The sequence below is a fragment of the Gadus chalcogrammus genome, chromosome 20 (genome assembly GCF_026213295.1).
Source record: "Gadus chalcogrammus isolate NIFS_2021 chromosome 20, NIFS_Gcha_1.0, whole genome shotgun sequence".
NCBI classification, from domain to species: domain Eukaryota; kingdom Metazoa; phylum Chordata; class Actinopteri; order Gadiformes; family Gadidae; genus Gadus; species Gadus chalcogrammus.
Genome location: NC_079431.1, coordinates 7,813,393 through 7,834,869, shown reverse-complemented (window position 1 = coordinate 7,834,869; position 21,477 = coordinate 7,813,393). Strand labels below are relative to the sequence as shown.

At 48.8% G+C, this 21,477-nt stretch overlaps 2 protein-coding genes across 5 annotated transcripts in view; one reads left to right on the top strand and one right to left on the bottom strand.

The window, feature by feature from the left end:
• myo1b (myosin IB) overlaps positions 1-14,515 on the top strand; it is a 53,264-nt gene extending 38,749 nt beyond the window's left edge. The window contains exons 14-32 of one of the 4 annotated variants that reach the window (XM_056580485.1): positions 138-242; positions 1,683-1,745; positions 2,167-2,367; positions 3,060-3,286; positions 3,540-3,740; positions 4,579-4,672; positions 6,017-6,166; positions 6,400-6,468; positions 6,796-6,882; positions 7,387-7,473; positions 8,675-8,761; positions 10,156-10,242; positions 11,179-11,253; positions 11,444-11,578; positions 12,137-12,243; positions 12,927-13,059; positions 13,405-13,557; positions 13,780-13,910; positions 14,264-14,515. In XM_056580485.1, coding sequence (XP_056436460.1) covers positions 138-242; positions 1,683-1,745; positions 2,167-2,367; positions 3,060-3,286; positions 3,540-3,740; positions 4,579-4,672; positions 6,017-6,166; positions 6,400-6,468; positions 6,796-6,882; positions 7,387-7,473; positions 8,675-8,761; positions 10,156-10,242; positions 11,179-11,253; positions 11,444-11,578; positions 12,137-12,243; positions 12,927-13,059; positions 13,405-13,557; positions 13,780-13,910; positions 14,264-14,396 — 2,325 coding nt within the window. In that variant the 3' untranslated portion in view covers positions 14,397-14,515. The remainder of the gene's footprint in view (positions 1-137; positions 243-1,682; positions 1,746-2,166; positions 2,368-3,059; positions 3,287-3,539; positions 3,741-4,578; positions 4,673-6,016; positions 6,167-6,399; positions 6,469-6,795; positions 6,883-7,386; positions 7,474-8,674; positions 8,762-10,155; positions 10,243-11,178; positions 11,254-11,443; positions 11,579-12,136; positions 12,244-12,926; positions 13,060-13,404; positions 13,558-13,779; positions 13,911-14,263) is intronic. The other 3 variants (XM_056580487.1, XM_056580488.1, XM_056580489.1) reach the window with 3 other exon arrangements.
• A 3,784-nt stretch (positions 14,516-18,299) lies between these two features.
• Positions 18,300-20,707, bottom strand: LOC130373582 (heat shock protein beta-11-like). The gene has a single exon (XM_056580181.1). The coding sequence runs from the start codon at positions 20,535-20,537 to the stop codon at positions 19,878-19,880; it is 660 nt and encodes a 219-aa protein (XP_056436156.1). The 5' UTR covers positions 20,538-20,707; the 3' UTR covers positions 18,300-19,877.
• Positions 20,708-21,477: the final 770 nt, after the last annotated feature.

The following is a 21,477-nucleotide window of genomic DNA, read 5'->3' as shown; positions in this document are numbered from 1 at the left end:
TGAGCATAAAAGCATAAAAAACGTAATGAGGTGTGTGTGTGCGTGCGTGCGTGCGTGCGTGCATGCGTGCGTGCGTGCGCGCGCGTTATACCTCTGTGAGCTGGGTTGAAACTAATTGGTGTTTTGCCCTCTCGCAGGACAACAGCTTTGAGCAGTTCATCATCAACTACTGCAACGAGAAGCTGCAGCAGATCTTCATCGAGCTGACCCTGCGCGAGGAGCAGGAGGAGTACATCCGCGAGGTGGGACCCCCTCCAACACGCCCACACCCACACGCAGACACGGGCGTGCACGTCCATGGCAGTGTTCTCCTCACCGCTCACATGTCCTGTGCCTGTTGATGGTCGCCTCGCCCCGTCCTCTGAGCTCCCTCTCCCCATCACTGGTCAAGGCTAAACCCCTGGATTCCTTTGGCTGTCTGACTGCCAGCCTTGTCGCCCCCCCCCCCCCCCCCCCAGGGTTCCCATTTATTACCCTGAGATACCGTCTGCTTCCTCTACCTCATGTAGCCCCCACTACCGCCACACCTGCATCCATCACTCCCCCCCCCCCCCAAAAAGAAACGCTCTGGGCTCGCCTTGCCTGCTCTCGCTCCCTCCCTCTCTTCTGAACATCTCTCTATCACTCTCTCCCTTGGTCTCTGTGTGGACCAGGGGACGGATGTGATCCCTCACTCCAGCAAAAGTAACCCCCCGTCCCCCACCCCCACCCTCTCCTGCCCCCAAGAGGCTTCAGGGCTCTGTTTGCTTTCAAAGCTCCAAGTATGCGAGTGCTGTTCCCTTGACCCCCTCCCCATCCCCCTCCTCTTCCTCCTTCCTCCTCTTCCTCCAAGTCCCCACCGTACCATCCCCCCCCCCCCCACCACCACCACCATGATATTCCACTCCCTGGCCTCCATCCAGTGTGACTGCATGGGAAAATTCCAGGGATCGGGACAAAGGGCAGCTTTAAAAAAGAAAAGAGGGCGACCAATCAGAAGTCTGAAGCTGAAGTCACACACACTGTACTTTAGGTCACGCCTTCCTCAAGTGCCCCCTACTCTTGAAGTCTTGGGCTTTCTTGTCTCTCTATCTCTCTATCTCTCTATCTCTCTATCTCTCTATCTCTCTCTCTATATCTATCGTAAGAGTCATACCAGGATATCCTGTTTGGGTACAAAAAAAGCAGAGCAACAGGCCAATAGACATCTGCAATGATTTTCAAAAATGTTCGAATTCATTAGTCCATATCAAGCCAAACACTGAAACTAAACACGCGTTGTTTGTTTGACTTATTTGAAGCGGTCCATTGGATTGAACTGATTCAGGGCTGTCTCTGTGGTGTAATTGTGGTGTTTAGTATCTCCTCAGAACCTGTGCCTGAATCACATTACCTCAGCTGTACTATACCTCAGCTTGTTCCTTTTGAAAGATGTGTGCCCAGAAGCTTTAATGGCTCAAAATATCTAAATGCGCTGATAGGGGCTGCTTTCCCTTCCTTCTTTTTTAAATTTATATGAGATAGCTGCGAAACGATGCAGCCACTTAGGATCAATGTCCGTTAATCTCCTTAGTTGTGTAAGTGGGTGTTTAGTTGGTGAGAAGTGCTAAGTGGCTTTATTAGGAGCTCAAGTAGAAGTGAAACCCAAGACAACCTGGCGTTGACCTCGGGGAGTTGCCTTTCTCCACTCCTTCTGAAAACAGGACATCGAGTGGACCAACATCGAGTACTTCAACAACGCCGTCATCTGCGACCTCATTGAAAATGTAAGTCAACTGCTGGAGGTACTTCCCGGTTTCTTGGTGTGTGTGCACATTGCAGTTTCATAGGGTTAGCGCCTTCCTGGACGCATTAACGGTGTAAAGGTACGAAGGGTGCGGGGCACCAAGATGGGGTGTACATCGGAACATGAACATGACAATTATGACCTTCATGTGAAAAACATGCCGGCTTTGATCTTTTAGACACTTTTTTTTCACACGTTTGTATGTTCTGTATCTTTAAACGATGTATTTCTGGCACTTATTACCCTTAAACTTGTTTCTTTATCGTCTTTACCTGACTTTGCTAAGCCCTTTTGAAAAGCCTCTATGAAACACGCGACAGAACTTAAAGCGGCCTCGTCTGTTAAAGAGTGGATGTTTCTGACCGGGGGGGTTGGGTTTGTCCTCCTCGACCGACGAGCAGAACCAGAACGGCATCCTGGCCATGCTGGACGAGGAGTGCCTGCGCCCCGGGACCGTCACGGACATCACCTTCCTGGACAAGCTGAACACGGTGTGCGCAGAGCACCAGCACTTTGAAAGCCGCCTCAGCAAGAACTCCAAGTTCCTGACGGACCACAGTCTGCCCCACAGCTGCTTCCGTATCCAGCACTACGCCGGCAAGGTACGGGGGACCCCACGGGCCGGGGAACACACTCCAAGACACACGGTGGCGTACGCTGCCCTGCTCAGCGTAGCTGGGTCGAAATGTCTCCGGGAATTCTCCGAAATGTCTCCAGAAATGTCTCCAAAAAGTGTCAGACTTTTCTCCGGGAATGTCTCCGATATGTGTCTGTATGTATCGGACTTTTAGTAAGACCCCATATATTATCATGAATATTGTCATGGTTTAAGCAGTTCCGCGTTAATGCGTGTTCTCCTTTATCGGGCAAATGTCCCATCACTGTGGTTTCCATGCCAATGTTATTTTCTCATCACATACCACAGAAAGAAATTAGGGGCTGAAGAAAGAATCGTGCCACAGTAGTCTTTCTTACGTGACTGAAGTGGATGTGACATTATAATGGATCTTCTCTCGGTGCTGTTCACACTAATGAAACCCTAGCAGAGGCAACGTTTTCATCCTCAGAACATTCCAATTTTACAAATGACAACCTTGTTCTAATCCATGTTAATATCCCGCCGTGTACCGAGATATGTTTCCGTCTGCTCGCTTGAGCTCTTGTGTGTTTTGTCGTCACGAGAGCAGTGCGAAAGGACGCTCTTTGCACAGCGATTTGATTCCAAAACCGCGTAGTTGAGCTAAAACCAAACGCTGTGTAACGGAGGCCACGTTTCAACTCGTCTGCGCCACAGGTTCTGTACCGCGTGGAGGGCTTCATGGACAAGAACAACGACCTGCTGTACCGCGATCTGTCCCAGGCCATGTACAAGGCAAACCACAAACTCATCAAGCAGCTCTTCCCCGAGGGCAACCCCGCCAAGGTCAACCTGAAGAGGCCCCCCACCGCCGGCTTCCAGTTCAAGCACTCGGTGGGCACCCTGATGAGGAACCTGCAGACCAAGAACCCCAACTACATCAGGTCAGAGATCCCCCCCCCCCGTCTCTCGTTGTGCTAACATGCGTCTCCTTCGCATATGACGTAGTATACAACTGAGCTTCACGGTCAACTGAACCCAACATAATTGCGCTTTTTTCTCATCACTTGACTTAAGAGAGACTGAAGGGTAATGAAAGAACCTCACTACGGTTTCTTTTTTATTTAGTGTATTGTGAACTTTTTTTAATTTCATCCCAATCCCTTACTCTTGATCACTTCTCTTCTCGGCCCACAGGTGCGTGAAGCCCAATGACAAGAAGGCGCCCCGTATCTTCACGGACTCCCTGGTGCGCCACCAGGTGGCCTACCTGGGCCTGATGGAGAACGTGCGCGTGAGGCGGGCCGGCTACGCCTACCGCCAGGCCTACGAGCCCTGCCTGGAGCGCTACAAGATGCTCTGCAAGCAGACCTGGCCCCACTGGAAGGGCCCCACAAGGTAGGAGCTGAGCCCTCTGCAATTGGGGACTTTTGTGTGTGTTGGGGGGAGTGGAGGTACACCTTGTGGTACTAGCTTGGGTTTCTTAGCCTTAGTGCCTTGGCTTTGAGTTGGCTTTGAGGCCAGTTGTGCTTTTGAAACCGTGTCTTCTTTAGCCATCTTAAGCATGATCTGATTGGGCCTTATTGAGACATGTTTTTTTTGCCTACTAGTGGTTCATTAATCTGACTAGTGAGACGGGAAGTGGTCCAAAAATGATCAGAATATTAAATGTTCCTGAAGTATGCCTCTAATGACGGACATACTGAACCATTTAAATTTCTGATTTTCCAGTAGAGTCTGCTCTACATAGCAACGAACATTACTAGCAACAGATTTACCGTCGTAAGGCGTTCTAGGGGGGGGGGGGGGGGGGGGGGGAGTCTACATAAAAAACATTGTCCACTGCTTACTCTCTATCTCCTATTGGTCTCGCATGGCTGTTTAGTATTCACTGGAGCCACCTCCTCTGTGCGTGTGTGCTGGGGTCCTATCTGATTGCCAGTTTTGATACCAAACATTTGGTGTCTTGTTGTTAAACTCTAGTAAACAAACCCTTGGCCTCCTTGCGCCCAGCTCCGGGGGGGGTCACGGAGTCCTCCTCTCCCACGCATTGTGCAAGATATATCCTACATCTACCTCCCTCCCTCTCCTCTGGTTGGGGGAGGGGGGATGTTTTCATGTTCCTCACCGCTTTCTCTGTTGTAGTAAAGCTTCCCACTTCTGCTTTCTGTTGTTTTTAACTGCTGTGTAAAGTAAGGCACCTCTGACCCTTTTTGACCTCTCCGGTGTTCCGTAGGGAGGGTGTGGAGGTGCTCATGGCAGATCTCCAGGTCTCAACGGAAGAATTTGCCTACGGCAACTCAAAGATATTCATCAGGAACCCCAGAACGGTAAAGCAACGCAAAAGGCCCATGAACAACAACCGAGCACTCTTTAGGTTCCCGTGCACGTAGAACATGCGCTGGATAAGGTCGGGCTGGCTTCAAGTGGCCGAAATTATCCGGCTCTGGAGCTCTGTGTTCTCAAATTAGGAGGGTCCAAACAGCTCCCAACTGCCCCCACCACCACCACCACCACCACCACCACAGCAATTAGCAACACAACCAACATTCTGGGAGCACATGGTATCACTTACATACTCACCATGGGAAACAAATGTTTTTTTCAATGTATTCTTATACTCAACGCTAGCCTTTTTGGTTTCTATAACCTGCATTGGAGAAAGTGTCTTTCTCTCAGCGGGCTCGACAAACAATCCGGAGCATAGAACACGCTCTAGCGCCCGGCGGGATTTCGATTCCCCGATTTTCATCTCCCTTGCGTGACTCCATCTCGGCCCTGCATCTCCCGGCCGGTGGCAGTTTCACAAGAGATCCTGCCTCCATTAAGTCTGTCTGGTTCAGCCAGGTTTACACAATCCGAGAGCCTCCTCTCTCCCTGTGTAGCAGTTGGCTCTGGGGAGAGGAGGTTTCGTCTCCCGAGCCTCTGGTTTGGAGTCTCTGCCATGGGGGACTTTTCATCGGTATTGCTTCTCACAGACTTCTTTTGTGGGGGGTTTTATGAACAGGCTGGTTGCTTTCGTTTGTAATAACCGTAGTCTCAGAATTCAGACTTTAGATTTTCTCAAGTATGGCAGCAGATGAGCTCAAATCAAAGTAAACAGGGAATTTCACTTTCTTTCACTTCGTATTAGTGTTGGCCAATCGTGTGGCTGGCAGTGGCGACCTTTGAGCGTGTAATTGGCCAACGCAAACCCAGCCAGCAGACGTTAACTGTAGAAGTCTGTAAAGGTTTAAAATGCAGCACTGTGTGGAGCTGCCACTGCAGAAATACACTTTTTAAATCCGGAAATATTCATCCACTCGCACAAATGAGGGTTCTGCGGTAAAATACCTTCCTAATGAAACGGCAAACGAGGCTTAATTCCGCCCCTTGCTGTTTTTGTTTCCGGCCCAGGCTCTGTGCCATCTCCCCCCCCCCCCCCCCAGCAGTTCTGCTTGGACATGCCGGTAAACGGACTGCTGGGTCCGAGGTTATACTACCAGTGACCCAAAGGGCATCCCTTTGTGTCAAACGCAGACTAATGACACATCAGTGGACGATAAAGTACTGTTCTGATACGCGGTGATAACATCTGGACACGTTTACCACCACAACAGTGGGGTCGCTCGGCACATGGATCCGGCTAATGAGAGGGTCCTTGACGGAGCCCTGTGTGTCTCGTGTGTCTGCAGCTCTTCTCCCTGGAGGAGAAGCGCCGCGGCTGCCTGGAGAACCTGGCCGCCCTCATCCAGAAGATCTACCGCGGCTGGAAGTGCCGCACACACTTCCTGCTCCTCAAGCGCAGCCAGGTGGTGGTGGCCGCGTGGTACCGCCGATACGCGGTAGGGGGAACACACACACACACACACACACACACACATCAACACACATCAACACACATCAACACACATCAACACACATCAAAACACAAACACACACACACACACGACTACGTACAACTAGTACTACATACACAACTACACACTACACAATCTTGCCTAGCGTGTCTGTCCAAATGGATTCAAGGTGGTCTCTGACTTCTTTCTCTGTTCTTCTTTTTTCTCCCGACCTACAGCAACAGAAGAAGTACACGCAGATCAAGAGCGCCACCATCATGGTGCAGTCGTACTCCAGGGGATGGAAGGTAGGCCGCCGCCCTCCGCATGTCAATCACAGCGAAATCCAAAGAAAACTGTGAGCTAGAAAGCGCAGCACATACATGCATTGAGGGCATTTAGCAGACGTTTTTATCCAAAAAGACTTCCTATAAGTACATTTGTCATAAGAAAGTGAAACAATATATCACTGTAGGTATTGTACAATAAGGATGTTCGTAGAACCAAGTGCAAAGCACTTGCAATTCGCCAGGTTATCCGATTCCCTGTGTACAACAAAGATAGCTAGGATAAGACATAACTAAGTGCTATAATTAAATACAAATTAAAACGCGTTCATTGTGTTCCTTGACCAGGCACGCAAGATCCTGCGGGAGCTGAAGCACCAGAAGCGGTGCGAGGAGGCGGCCACGACCATCGCCGCCTACTGGCACGGCACCCAGGTACTGATTCAGCAGCACTCCCTCGATCAGGGAGGAACCACAACACCGGGGACGGACACTCCCTCCTGCTGCCTCTTTAATAACGTCCTGTTTTAATGCAAGCTCATCTAATCGTCGCCCGGTTCCTCAGCGCTGCGCCGCTGTGAATTCAGCTGAGCGACGCATCCCCCTGTGCGAGCATTTGCTAACTCTGCTGAAACCCCCCCCCCCCCAGAATGGATCTCTGCTGGCGAGTGGCAGCGCTCAAGCGTTCTCATTTCTCTGAGCAGGCCCTTTCTGAGCGTGATCACTGCTCTGTCCTCTTGATTCTGCTTCTGTCGGCTGATCGCACCGTTCTTTTTTTTTTTCAAATCAAATGTTTCTGCTTCTTCCTCTTCTTCCCCCCCCCCCCCCCCCCCCCGTCCTCCATCACTCTTTATTTCCTCTCCTCTCCTCCCTTCTCTCTCTTTGATCATCTCCCCCCCCCACCCACCCACCCACCCAAACCCCACCGCCGTGGTGAAGGCTCGCGTGGAGCTGAGACGGCTGAAGTATGTCGCGGCGAGTACGCGGGCTGTGGCGCTCATTTGGGCGTACTGGCAGGGCACCAAGGTATTTGAACGCTCGGGTTCGAGTAGTTACAGTAGTAGTCACACTGGACACCCCAATCCCTAACCCCAGCCCTAACCCCAACCGTCCACTTAACCAGCAACAACCCTCTGTGACCTCAAAGATCTGGCTCCTAATGCCCGTCACTTGTGTGTGCAACGCCGCCCCCCCTTTTTCCCACAGTTGGTCGAGTCCATGTTACATTTTTCGGAAGTTAATCTACTAACCATTCTCGACGGAATTTATTGTTGGCTTCATTTTGCTCCGAGGTTCCCAGTTACCGCGGTGCTAAAGTGTTGTGGGTCTCAACCCCCGCGGGCCTTTCACAGTCCCACGATGGCTGTGTGTGGCTATAGCTTAAAGTACTGTAGGTCCCACGGTCATCCCTGCAGTCTCGATATGGATCATCGCATCATTTCCAGAGCCTGTTCATTAACGGGGGGGGGGAGATGGTCCCATCATGACACATATGGTCGCACTTCGTAAACCTTCCAGCCACATATAATCTGTTTAATCTCCTCAAGTTTAAACCCCACTCCCCCCATTGCCATTGACTAATGTCTTCTTCAACGTCTCTTGGCCACCATTTTCTACCATGCGGCTGCATTAACGATACCCGGCCCATGCCTCTTTATCGACGGGTAATCTTAAGGAATTAGGATAAAGAGCAGAATGCTCGCAGTGGTTCGTTGCGGATGAATCGTAAGCCCATTTGTTCTGCCCTCGCACGTCCAAAGCCTCCGAAGCATGGGACTCCAACCGCGCCGGCGAAATCAGAGCGCAGTCGTAATGAGCCGTGAACTTCACTCCACCCCTCGCTGCAAACTAAACACGCCATCTTCCCAACGGCCCAATATGGTTTGAATCCAGGAAGCCATCACGATTCCTCACGCTTCTCCCAATGCAGAACCAGGGCAGCTGAAGGCCAATACAATGGTCAAGGTGTATATATCCACCTACATCGCTTTCATTGTCTTCCATCTCTGCACGATAACAACCGCCATTAAAGATCCTGTCAGACCCTAAAAGACTCCCCCCCCCCCCCCCCCCCCACGCCCAAGTCCCCTCAGTATCCACTGCCCTGTGACTCACTACTAACATCCCCCCCGCCATAACGGCCACCCGTTGACGATGCTACCAAAATGTAACCTCCTCCTCCTGCTCCATCACCCTCCCCCCCCCCCCACCTAACCCCCACCACCAGGCCCGACGAGAGCTGCGTCGGCTGAAGGAGGAGGCCAGGAATAAGCACGCCGTGTCGGTCATTTGGGCCGGCTGGCAGGGCACCAAGGTATTTCACCTAGGCTTGACCCCTGTCCCCCGTTCCCCCCCACCCCGTCTGACTTTGGTTTTGCCCGCCTTTTTAAATTGTTTTGTCTGTTTGTCACGCCGGTACCATCCCTCTTAACCCACCCATCCGTTGAGACATGGAACCCACAAACCCCCCCCCCCCCCCCCCCCCCCCATCCCGGGGGGCCGCCCGTCTACCCACCAATCCCATCGTCGCACGTCTTTTCTGCTTCAATCCACTTTGAACGTTTTCTATCCGTAATGTACAGGGACGGACACACACACACACACACACACACACACACACACACACACACACACACACACACACACACACACACACACACACACACACACACACACACACACACACACACACACACACGAGGCCACTGTGCTCATCGCATGATTACAGTGGCGACCCTCACAAAGCCCTTCTGCTTAACCCCAAGCCCCCCAGCACCACCCTTACCTCCAAGCCAGTCTGCCCAGTCCTCCCAGACACTGTTAGTTTTGACGGGCTAATGGAAGGGAGGCATGGTGATCAGCCAGCGGAGGTCTGGGGCGCAGGAAAGACCTTAAGCCTCTTTGCCATGCAGCCGGTGGATTAGAGGCTCTGTGGGGCCGAGGCTCTGAGGCAGGTGGCTGGCCGGGGCTGCACCGGGGGGGGGGGGTGCTGAAGACACACTCACCGCGTACGTGCGGCCCGCCAGAGTCAGACACAACACGCGTGCACACACACATGAAAGGACATAAACCGCGGACACTATTGTTGTGTACGTGTGTGGGGGGGGGGGGGGGGGGAGTTGTGTGTGTTTCTCAATCATCTGCTGTCCTGTGCATGCTCTCCTTCGCTCTCTCCCTTCCTCTCTCTTATCTCTCACCCGCCGCTCCATCTCTGCACGACATCTTGGCAAGACACGGCATGCTGAATTTTTTTTTTTCCCGCTGAATTGAAGTGTCAGGGGTGCCTGTTTTAATTTCCTCTTTTAGCGTGACGTTTGGATCCCCCGCAGCCTGACACCTGTTAACACCTGCCCTTTTTTCCTGTGTCCCCCACCGTCCCTGGAAAAAAGGTCATCCACGTCTCGCGCTCCCATGTGTTACACTCGGCGACATCAGTTGACGGAGTACTAACCTCTTTACATTCTGCCACAGAGCTTTTCCTGTCGCCGGTCAGATCGCAGCAAGGCTGTCGTGTGGCGTGTGTGTCCGAGTGTCCGTGTGTGCAGTGTGCGGGGTGTGTGTGTGTGTGCACAGTGTTTTGACGTGTGAACTGATCCAACAAGACAACGCCTCAGCCTCCTCCGCCTCCCTCCCAATCCAGAGTGCTGCTTCATGTATCTCGACCTCTCTCTCCCTCTCTCTCTGTGTCTCCCGACCGTCCTCCCACAGGCGCGTAGGGAGCTGAAGAGGCTAAAGAAGGAAGCGAGGCGTAGGCACGCCGTGGCCGTCATCTGGGCCTACTGGCTGGGACTCAAGGTACCCGCCGGCCCCCCCAGGCAGGGCCAGTCTGGGGCTGCCACCAGACCATAACCCTTCCACAACCCTCCCACCCACTAACCCCTAATAGTGTTTCCATTCTCTGCATGTGTCATGGAGGTCCACCTCACCACGAATAGAGCCATCTTCTTAACTTTGCATTTCAAAAGTCGGCATAGGCGGTTTGCTGCTTAATATATCGGCATATTCCCAGGTTTGACCAACTAGACATGTTGTCAAATCGTACGGGTTAGGGTGCACAGATGTACTCACTCTCATGCATGCACACCAACACACACACCACCCCTTCTCCTCTGGTCAGGCTGACCTCATCCGCGAATGACGGGTGTTCAGGAGGAGAAAAACGGAGGAACAAAGTCAGGATTTTGAATGTGGCTAGCCGATGCTAACTGCCTGGCACAAATGTGGTGTTGCTACCTATTTACTCTTGTCAATTTTATTTTTGTACATAACACATTTTTAACTATATTTCCCACCCCATCACTTTCTAGTCCACATCCTTCACAGCTCAGAGGTGTTAAATATGTCTGTCCGTCTTTCTGTCCGTCTGTCGGATCCGGCTCTCGTTATTTTGGAATGCAGCCTGCATTTTAAATGTGGATTAACATTTTATTATGCTCAATGTTGTCCATTTGTCTCATTTTTTAATTTAATCTGAAGTAAATTAAATACTTCCTTCCTTACTAACTTTTAGCAACTCATTACGACTAATCCTGTCACCTTTGATGTGTTCACTGTTTTAACCCCCATTCACTCCCCGAAAATGTCTAACCAAACTGTGTGTGTGGGTGTGGTTGTGTGAGTATTTTGCTGTCATACTCCACTGTCAACCCGTCACTCTGTGGTACAGTGCCTTGTTTCTCTCTCCGTTTCCGAGGAGGTAATTGACAGCTGTGTTTTGTATCTTTGCACCAGGTCCGTCGGGAGTACAGGAAGTTCTTCAGAGCCAACGCGGGCAGAAAGATTTACAGCTTCATCATGCAGAGACTCGTACGTAGCAGGCCTTGATAAAACTTTGTGTGTTGTTGTTGTTGTGTAAGGTGTGGGGTTGTCGGTGGTGTATAAACAAAATAATAACTACGAAGAACCAGAACCAGGCTTCTCCACTTTGAGGTCGTTTGAGGATCGGATCATAAGCCTGCTCACGATGCCCGCCCCCCCACCCCCGTCGTGCTTCCAGATGCAGAAGTACTTCCTGGGCCTGAAGCGCGACCTGCCCTCCATGTCCCCCATCGGCGGGAGCTGGCCCACCCGGCCCTACCGCTTCCTGGACACGGCTCACACGGAGCTCCGCAGCATCTTCCACCACTGGAGGGTAGGTGGAGTGCTCGCAAACACACTCTCCTACTTTGGTCGGGCGTCACATAGTCTCACGAAGCAAGCCCGTCCACACAGAGAATCTTGGACACAGGGTTGGTTAACTGTGTCTTGACTGACATGCAAGCCTGACCAATCAAAGCCCTTACGCTAGTGGAAACTGTACATTGGGAGAAACAGATGCCACAGATGGTGAGGGAAACGTGTGTCAAATGGGATTTAATACAATTGCCCAGCTGTCTACCAAAAATGTATATATATTAACGGCTGCATAAATACATGGATGTAAATATACGAATAAACCCGATTGACCAGAGTCATATCTTACCTGGATCTACATTTCTGTGAGTGACAATGCTGCCAGTCAATGAGAATCTGGTCTTGAGGGTTCAAGATGCTGCGACTGCGAGGCTTAGCTTGCTCTATGCATCAGATGATCAGGGCGAGGTATAGATACTGTATGTATATGAATAGAAAGCAGCTGAGGCGACCTATAGAATGACAAGTCTGTTCTAAAGGGTTTCTGTGTTTGTGTGTATGGTTTGTGTGTGTGTAGTGCAAGAAGTATAGGAGCCGGTTCACGGACGAGAGAAAGGCGGTGTTCGAGGAGAAGCTGCAGGCCAGCGAGATCTTCAAGGATAAGAAGGCTCTGTACCCGAGCAGGTACAGCCCCCCCCCCCCGCCAAGCTCCCCTCAGCCTCACCCGCTATCCCCTAGATCGTTAGAGACAAAGTATCAGAACGGGAGACTCTGTAAACAGTCGTTCAAAAGCAGCTATCATCTAGTTACTGTTACTATCTTGTTTTTTGTTTTTTATCAGAAGTCATTTTATCATAATTATAATAAGGCTGTTTTTCATTCTGAAATACAAGGTTTAGCTGCTGTAGTCAGATTTAAGAGCTATAATTTGAGTCTAACTTATTAGAAATGTCCTAGCCATCTGTCAGCTATTAGTGAAGGAAATACGCTGTGAGGATATCTGTTCTGGTTGTCCGAGCATAACCCTGTTTAATTAAGACTGTTCCCGGCTCATTTCGGACCAGGGCTTCTTACTGATTGGTTTGGGAAATTCATCTTGTCAGTGAATCACAGATGCGTGAATGCATCTCCGAGCAATGGCGGTGAAAAGTAGGGAGGGAGTAGAGCTGGAGGGAAAGTTTTTTGCGGTTGCCTATTTAAAAATAGTACTTTTTGTTCTGCTATGTCTCTCCTTTATAACCCTTATCAGTATTTCAGAGTATTTGAAATCCCTGCGCGTGCGATGAGCACGCTCATCGCAGAACCTCCATGGTTCCCGCTGTACTGGTGCCTACTGAGAGCTGAACGGTGTTGCATCTTCCCCTCAGCGTGGGGCAGCCTTTCAGAGGGGACTACCTGGAGATCAGCAAGAACCCCAAGTACCAGAAGCTGAGCAGCGCCATGGACGAGAAGGTCCTGCTGGCCGACGTGGTCAACAAGATAAACCGGGCCAACGGCAAGGTAATCCCAGCACCACTATCACACGAGCACGGAATTCCTCCGGAATACAGTGGAGACGAAGGAGAAAATACCTCACCTGAAACCATCTCGTTTCGGACAGTTTTTAACATTTTGTGAGGTTTATTTAGAAGTCTGTGGCTGACCCATCGTCACAGGTGGTCTTGGTTCAAGCAGAATTAACACTGGACTAGTTCATGAATTATAGATGAAAGAGAAGCATAATCACATTGTAACAAATCACTCGGTCTCCTTAGGTTTACTGTTAACTGAAATCCCAGGATCTGAGAAAAGCTTTTGCTGGCTTTAATGCAGAATGAAATCGTGTTTTCTGTCGTCGTCGTACAGGGCACCGCTCGCATCTTCCTGCTTACCAAGAACAACTTTGTGCTGGCGGACCAGAAGACGGGCCAGGTGAAGGCCAGCGTGCCGCTGCCCGACCTCGCCAGCATATCCGTCAGCACGCAGAACGACGGCTTCTTCGCGCTCAAACTCAAAGAGGTGGGCGGGACCCCGTGTACGACGAGAGAGATTCTTATTGGCTGTGGCCGCCGATCAACATGCTGGTCATTATCCTGTGGAGAGAATAATTAACCCTACACCAAATTGAAACACTAAGTGATCCATTTCTTTGGGCCAAATGTCACCAAAGATGTCGTTTGCAATTGAAATCTACAAACAAGAGATGCAAGGCTGTGTTTAAGTATTTACTTTTCCATTCAGGGTTCTGCCGGGGCGACCAAAGGGGACTTCCTACTGAGCAGCGAGCACCTGATTGAGATCATCACCAAGCTGCGTCGCACGGGCGCCACGGCCGTAAACCACGATCACCTGGACATAGACATCTCAGATGAGTAAGGGCTCCTGAAAATACATACACACACACACACACGCATGCACACATGCATACCTAACACACAAACGCACTATATACATGCCCAAATTCATCATGAACAGCCCCAAAAAAGGGTCCGTCAATTGCACATATTTGTATGCTTATGCCAAATTCCAATTGAGACATTTGGTACGAAATTTAGTGTCCAGAGACATGTCTTCTTGTGGATCTATTTCGTTCTAATTGCGTCTTCACTTGTACTAAACTGCCTATTTAGGGCCAGAAAGAAGTAGCTGTCTTTGTCTTCCAGTGATTGGTTCCGGCGAAGCTCGGTGTTAACCATTGGGCCCGATCATGTGTTTCCCCCGGCAGGTTCCTGGTGCAGTTCAAGCAGGACAAGGTGTGTGTCAAATTTGTGCAGGGAGCGCCGAAGAACGGCAATGGCGCGTCCTGCAAGCGCAAGAACAACCGTCTGCTGGAGGTGTCTGTTCCCTCGACGGCGTAACCATGCTGCCACACCCCCTTCCAATCCCCCCCCCCGCACCCAGCCTTCCTCTCAGAGTTCCACGGAGTAGCTCTTGAGGCCGGCTAATCAAACCAGACGACCAAGCCCTTTCCCCAGAGCCCCTGTTCTCAAGCACCCCTCCCCCCCCCCCCCCCCCCCCCTCTCTACTCCCGACTCCCAAATGACTGTGCAATTATTCAACTGATTGTGATTATTGTTTTTTTATTTGTTTCTTTCATAGCCGTCGTCGTTATTATTCGGCACCTGATCGTGTTCATCAAGACACCGCTTTTCTGGTGAGGAGAGCCCTCTTCTGCTGGGTTGCATGCCAAGAAAAGGTGTTAACGGGGAAATATTGTATGATCGTAGTGTTGTGTTTCGTCGAAAAGACAAACTTTACTGTCTGATGTGGCGACGGTGGTGTGATTCAACGATGTAGATGATCACTTTTGATTATTTTGCCTGTAAGTTGTACCTTTCTTTAGATGTCTCTGGGGTTGTTGACGTGCGTGTGACGATTCGAACGAAGCGCTACAGCCCTGACTGGCTTTGGCTAATCTGTGATCTGACCGAGTCAAAAATAAGAAGAAATTAGAGATTTACAAAGAGCTTTTCAAACTGGGATTTAAGATTGGTTTTCTGATAGACTTATTGTTTGCACTTATATTCTTTATGGTTTGAATGGGAAAAGAAAAGAGAAATTAAGATGATTTGGATAGGGTTTTGATTGTTTTTCCAGATAATTTATATTGTCCATTCCCCTTAAAAGCCAATTATTGACAAATTTGATTTGCCAAGCAAAAAAAAAAAACTTTTGTATTCCTTAACTCCTATGTGCCATTCAATGGATCTGTTTTTATCCGGTGGACATTTCTCTAGTGCTGACCTAGAGTCCAATATAGGCATTGAGTTAGTGTTTATGTTAATAATGATGCCAAAAAGTTAGAATAGATGAAGGGGGCATAATTATATGCTGCACGTACATTGGTTTTCTCTTTGATTTGCTTTACAGCACAATGACCAATGCCAGGATCCATACAGTTTTGTGCAGTTGTAAAAATCTCATCCAATGCTCCCATCTAATTAAATGGGATGCTTTGTCATGGCAGGTGCCATCATAGACCAGTACAACACAACTCTGTCAACATCTGTCCCATCCCAAATCCAAATCAATGTATAAAGTAACAAGAATCTTGCAGGTGAAATCACATTTCCTAAGATCCCAAAACATTGTTGGGGTTCTTTTGTGGAACCACAAAAAAGACTCCCACCCAAGGGAAGAAAAGATGACATTCTGAAGTATTGTGCTTACACAGTGACACAGCATGGAAAAACAAGCCAAAACTTTGAGGAAAAAGCCAAAAAAAACACCTGAAATCGTCAGTAGAATTGAATCGTGCTGTGTACATAGTTCTGTCCCTGGCTGTACCATAACCTGTACATAGCTCTTTTAGCTGCAGCCATGGCATGGGAGGACACTCTGCACTAGAGCGTCCTAGTTTCTTATTGCTGTGCTGGTGGAGTTGCTATTGTTGTTGCCATTGCAATTGGGGGTTATTTTTTCCATTGTAGTGCATGACCCACTCTTGGCTAATGGGCCTTATAAATGCAATGTGTTTCCTGGCAAACGGAAGAAACAAAAGGCAGGATATTGAGTGTGACTAGCCGATGCTTATAGCCTGGTACAAACGTGGTGTTGCTACCTATTTTGTTTCGTACCGATGAACAGCGAGTAAGTGCGTTTATAGTTTTGAAGTATATTTAATATGATGATCTTCACGCGGACGTTTTCGGCGGAGGGTAATGTACGGACCATATTTTTTTCCTATAAGGTGCCTGCTGGGGGGCGGGGAAAGCACTACCCACCAGTGTCTATCGGGATACCCTCTCTTAAACGATGATGGTTAAAGTATAAATATATATGTTTTTACGTGGTTTTTGTAATGCCTCAGAAAACACAAGCTGGGAAGGAGGGGAGTGGGGATCCTGTTGCTGGTCTTCCTTCTCGGGACAGGATGGGTTGTAGTGGACGGCAGTCTCCATTGTGTCTTCGCTGAGGTTGTTTCTCCTCTCGCTCTCTGGTGTGTTTACTGTATGACGGAAGGATGGATAGAAAGGATGTATTCATTCATGTTGTGTGCCTAATTACCTGCGCTGAGATCAACATGGACATGTTTCAATGGAACTCAATGTATCACATTTACTATTAATCTTTTTTTAAATTAAATAAGCAATGATAATTAATAACTGACTGAGTGTTTTTTATTACGCCTGCACAATGTGTAATGAGTTTATTGTTATGGGATTCTGGAGCTGTTGGGTTACTCAATGGTACTAGCAGTTAGCTGGTAGTGGGAGAGCTCTTGGACAGGGTGGCTACCACCGGTGCAGATGAATACTTGGGCCTTGTTGTAGGCCTAGAACACAACAGCTGTCCAGATGTTTTCCATCACATCTTGGGGGAGCTGTCCCGGGTTAAATTCCGCGGCATAGGGGTGGCTGCCGGCGGCCAGTCCCGGGGGAGCAGCACTCTATACAGATGGAGCACGGCGCTGTAAAAATAGCGCTTTTTGGTCTGTCCCGTACTCGGTTCCCACCACTTCGCCGGATGGGAATCAAGGGAGGAGCCCCGAACTCTCCGTGGAGATTCAGCCATTGGAGCCTACCAAAGGCTTTGTGGTCTATCGCATCGTTTCCGAATTAGGGGAATCATGCTATGAATTATGTTAATCTATCCTAAAGTACTCGATAGGCCTACACAACGCGGGGGTTGAAGAGCAAAACCCTGCATTTGCGTTGGGTAACTATCTGGTTTAGAGGAGCTTGCATGGGGGTCAGAATTATGACGCGTTTTATAGGCATGTTCGGCCCCCCTCGTGATAGTGGGCAGTCTTTGGCGCCACCTAGTGAGTTTAAAATATAACGTCATTTATATATATCATCATCCCAATAGGTAAGGCCAGCGGATTACATAGAGGCCCTCCCCCCACGATACAGACCTCTAAGCTTGTCGTGGTGATTAGTGGAACCAAGGGGAACATGACAATGGACCTGCACAGTATGCCATGAGATCAAATTTGTGTCAAATCAATTTGACTCTATTTGATCCAAAGTAGCCTAAACATTTCTCATCTCTTTCAAAATGTTGACAGGAATGACTCTACTTGACAGGTTAGTTATCTGCTTTGATAAAAGCAGACCCTGCTTTTAGTGGGGGAGCGAGTTGATTTCAGAGGATCTGCCTGGTCTGCAACCCACGGTGACCTCCGTGGGTTGCCACACAGCCTACACTTTGAGCGCTTAGTAATTACTACTATCCTTCTAATAGAGTTGACATTGAACATTCAGTAACAAAGTTGAGCAAGTAGGTCGAGTTTGAGTCCAAACACTTGGCTTGCCAATTGTGGCGAACGCGTTTTTCATCACTGTCGAAGCATGTCGAGATGTTAGATGGAGTATAGATATGGCCTTCAAGATCTACACTGTCGTGCACTTCTGCTAGACGGACCTCTTATTTATTAAATGGACCATTAATTGGATTTATGAGGGCGGTTAGTCCCAAGTCGTTTCCAACAAGCTGTCAAATCCTCCACGGCTCAATGTATAATCGCTATCGGGTGCGGTGGGCCGTGACGTTGACGTATATATCTCCCGAGGAGGTGCGCACCACTGCACCCCGAGCCCCTCGGTACTGAAGGTGAACCGGAAGGTGAAGGAGGACGGGAAGTAGGCAGACTGCCAGCAGCCGAGCTCCAACACCCCCTGATCAAGCACGATGCCAACAGTCATCTTACACCAGTGCTCACTCACTGATCTTTAAAACTTAAAAAGGACCCTTGAGTGGCAGACTTTTAAACACATATAGCCCCAACTTTAACTTAGTCTCTCACAGGGATTCTCAACCTTTTTTCCCCCCCACCAGCGACCCCTCAAGGTTGACTTTGGCACAACATCTCCCCCTGTAGGACAACTGTCAACCATTTATTACTTTAGATACGTTACGCAAGATGTGTGTTTGCTGGGTCTACACGGGTTCAGCCAGGGCGCTCCCTGGCCGACCGTTGCTTGCTGTCGTTGGATCAATAAGTCTGGATGAGGTCACCGTGGGTTGCCATGGGGATGCTCCATCCTGCTGGCAGAGGTTCTGGGTGAGGCAGACAGAGAGACAGGTGCGGAAACAATCCCTCCCAGGCCAAACACATCGGCCGATCTCACGCAGAAGAAGATGAAGGTTTTACGACTAGGTTTTAATCTGTCCCGGGTTGCCCTCCTTGGATCCATAGCGCCAGAGAGCCGTGCCAGGTGTTCTGTAAATTAAATAACTGGATTTTCATGGTGATAAAATTGGATTTTCCCGTGTTTCCTCTGCTGTGCTGTAATGCTTTGCAGCAATGAAATCCAGCTGCATTGGATATTACGTAAAGTCTGTTGCTTGCTTCGACTCGGACAATCAGGGGGTAGGCCAATATTATAGGCTATAATCCCTAGCCAATCTATGCGGTTAGGCTGAGGCAAGGTCAACTAGTAGTCTACAATAGTCTACAATACATGTAGCCTACAATACTTGCAGTGGAAAAGAACCACTGATCCACCCCTGTGGTTTGGACCACTGTTTTATCCACTTCAAACACTGAAGCATGCATTTTGAGGCTCAATCTGCTGGAGGTGTATGAAACTGTTTCAGGTTTGATGTCATGGGTGAAGTTATCTTGGTAACCGCTAGATGGTGCCAATGCGCATAAATATATTAGCCCTTCTGCCTCTGCCTTTCAGCACCTTACACGATATTTTACACCTTCAGTGTCGTGTACATAAACTCAGAATGAGGTCAAACAATAATGATAGCAAGGGTGTTGCTGTTATCATTGAATGTTGATCAGACAACAGCAATAGTCGCGTATAGACGCTTAGCCTCTGAACGTGGCATCTGATGTTGATAAATAAGTTACTTATTATATCCAATGCACTACCACCAGTTATAGTGAAACAACTGTGTGTCCAGAACAGGACAGAACCGAACAGAACCGAACATAACTATACACTATAACACATTGTAAACAAGGTAAAAAGTAATTTACAAAAAAAGGTTTATTCTCCAAAATAAATGTGTAAGGAAATGCTTCCTCACTTCATAATACCGTTCAGTTTATACTTTAGTTCAGTTTTCATTTAGTTTGTAAATACATAATATCATAGTAAAGGATAGTATCTGTGGACCCAAAAGGTATTTACCACCTAATCCTGCCTTTGCTAGAATTGTTTTGACAGAGTTAGAGGCAATAGGTCCGAACATATTTTGGCCTCTACAGAAGGAAAAACACACCATTAAACAGTGATATGGGCGCGGTTTCAATGTCTATTTATTACCAAACCATACCAGGGGGTTTATGGAGTGGAATCATTTCCAGAGCCAGCTAGGTTATGATGACAACAAACTAAAACAATGACAATCGACAAAAAAAAGGTGTTCAGGGTCCGTTTTCAGTCCGCCTTGGCTGAGGTCTCTGTGGAGGCTGGGCTGGGGCTGGCGGCTCCCTCGTCCTTCTGTGAGGAGGTGATGGCCGGGGTGAACTGGATGGGCACCACTCTCTCCTTCCCATCGCCGATACTCTCGCGGGGGGCGTGGATCTGCAGCTGTCCCGCCGCCAGGGAGCAGGTGATGTTGTCGGGGTCCACCCCCTCTGGCACGTCAAACTCCTGCCTGAACTCCTGGCAACGGTAGGAGAAGGAGCCCTTTCCGTCGTCCTGCTTCCGCTCCGTCTTGCCGCTGACCCGCAGCTTGCGGCCCACCTGTTTGACGGACAACTCCTCCGGGGAGAAGTCCTTGGTGTCCAGGCTGAGGGCAAAGTTGCCGCTGTCCTTTCCCACCTGGAAGGCGATGGGCTTGTAGACGGGCGAGGACGAGGAGGAGCTCAAGGAAGAGTGAGACTGCTCGATCTCCTCGAAGATCTTCTGGTGAAGGCGATCCATAAACTCCATGTTGTGCCTCATCTCCTGCATGTGGCGGAACATCTCCTGCTCCATCTGGTAGAAGATGGGCCTGGTCTCGGGCCACAGGCTGCGGATGGGCCAGTGCAGGTCCATGATGGGCATGAGGCCCATGTTGACCTGGGAGGGCTGGAACACGCTGGGGCAGAGCATCCTGTGCGAGTTTCAGGGTTAAGAAATCGAAAAAGAAGACGCGTTGTTGGAAAATCCTTTGCAGACGTTAGGGTCCCGTGTTCACTTCTTGTTAGGATTGCTGTGTGTCCCTTCCTCTGAGACCACCTGCCTTTATATACGCTCCCGGAAGGTTCCAGAGCAGCATTCCCAAGGCTCAGTGTGTGTGAGACTGTTATGACGACGCCACTGTCCTCATAGTCTAAAACCAGCCAGAGTATTACTGCACCATGACTGCCACATGCCACGCTGCCTTGGCCTGCTGCTATTTTGGGATGTGAACACACGGTGGCAGCTCTATGGAAATTGATCTTAATAAAGGGGATGATTATGCTGATGCCTGGACGCGCACACCCTCAAATACATCCGAAAAACTTGTCACACCTTCTTCTTTTAGAATAAGATGACATTCAAAGCAATGGTCCCTTGAAACACAAATAGGCCTACACGTTTGCCTATTTTGATAACTTGTAATGACTAAGTTGTAATTTAGTTTTAACAGGAAAGTGACTGAATCAGTTCTTCTTACTTGTATTTTCTGATGAATATAACAATGCATGATAATCAGAAGAAGAATTATGAATCGTTATGAATATTATTAATAATAATAGTATTAATAATAACATTAATATAGAAATACACAGAAATAATGTATATTTGTGGATATATTCCTATGAAATATAATTGTAACAATACTAACATTACAATGTTATTTCAATCAATGCTATCATTCCATATTCATTATTTCATCATCCAAGTCATAACTATCATATATTATATAGTTGTGCATTTTGTATTATTGTAGTATTCATAAATTATTTATTCATTAGTTTGCTTTATTCCTTTAGTATTATATCTAAAATCGATTTTATTTTTATATAATCAAAAAAGAAATCGAGTGATCTGATTGGAAATAATAATC

Bases quoted from the DNA above. Each gene is read 5' to 3' on its own strand.
- LOC130373582 (XM_056580181.1), bottom strand. From the start codon at position 20,537: ATGCTCTGCCCCAGCGTGTTCCAGCCCTCCCAGGTCAACATGGGCCTC.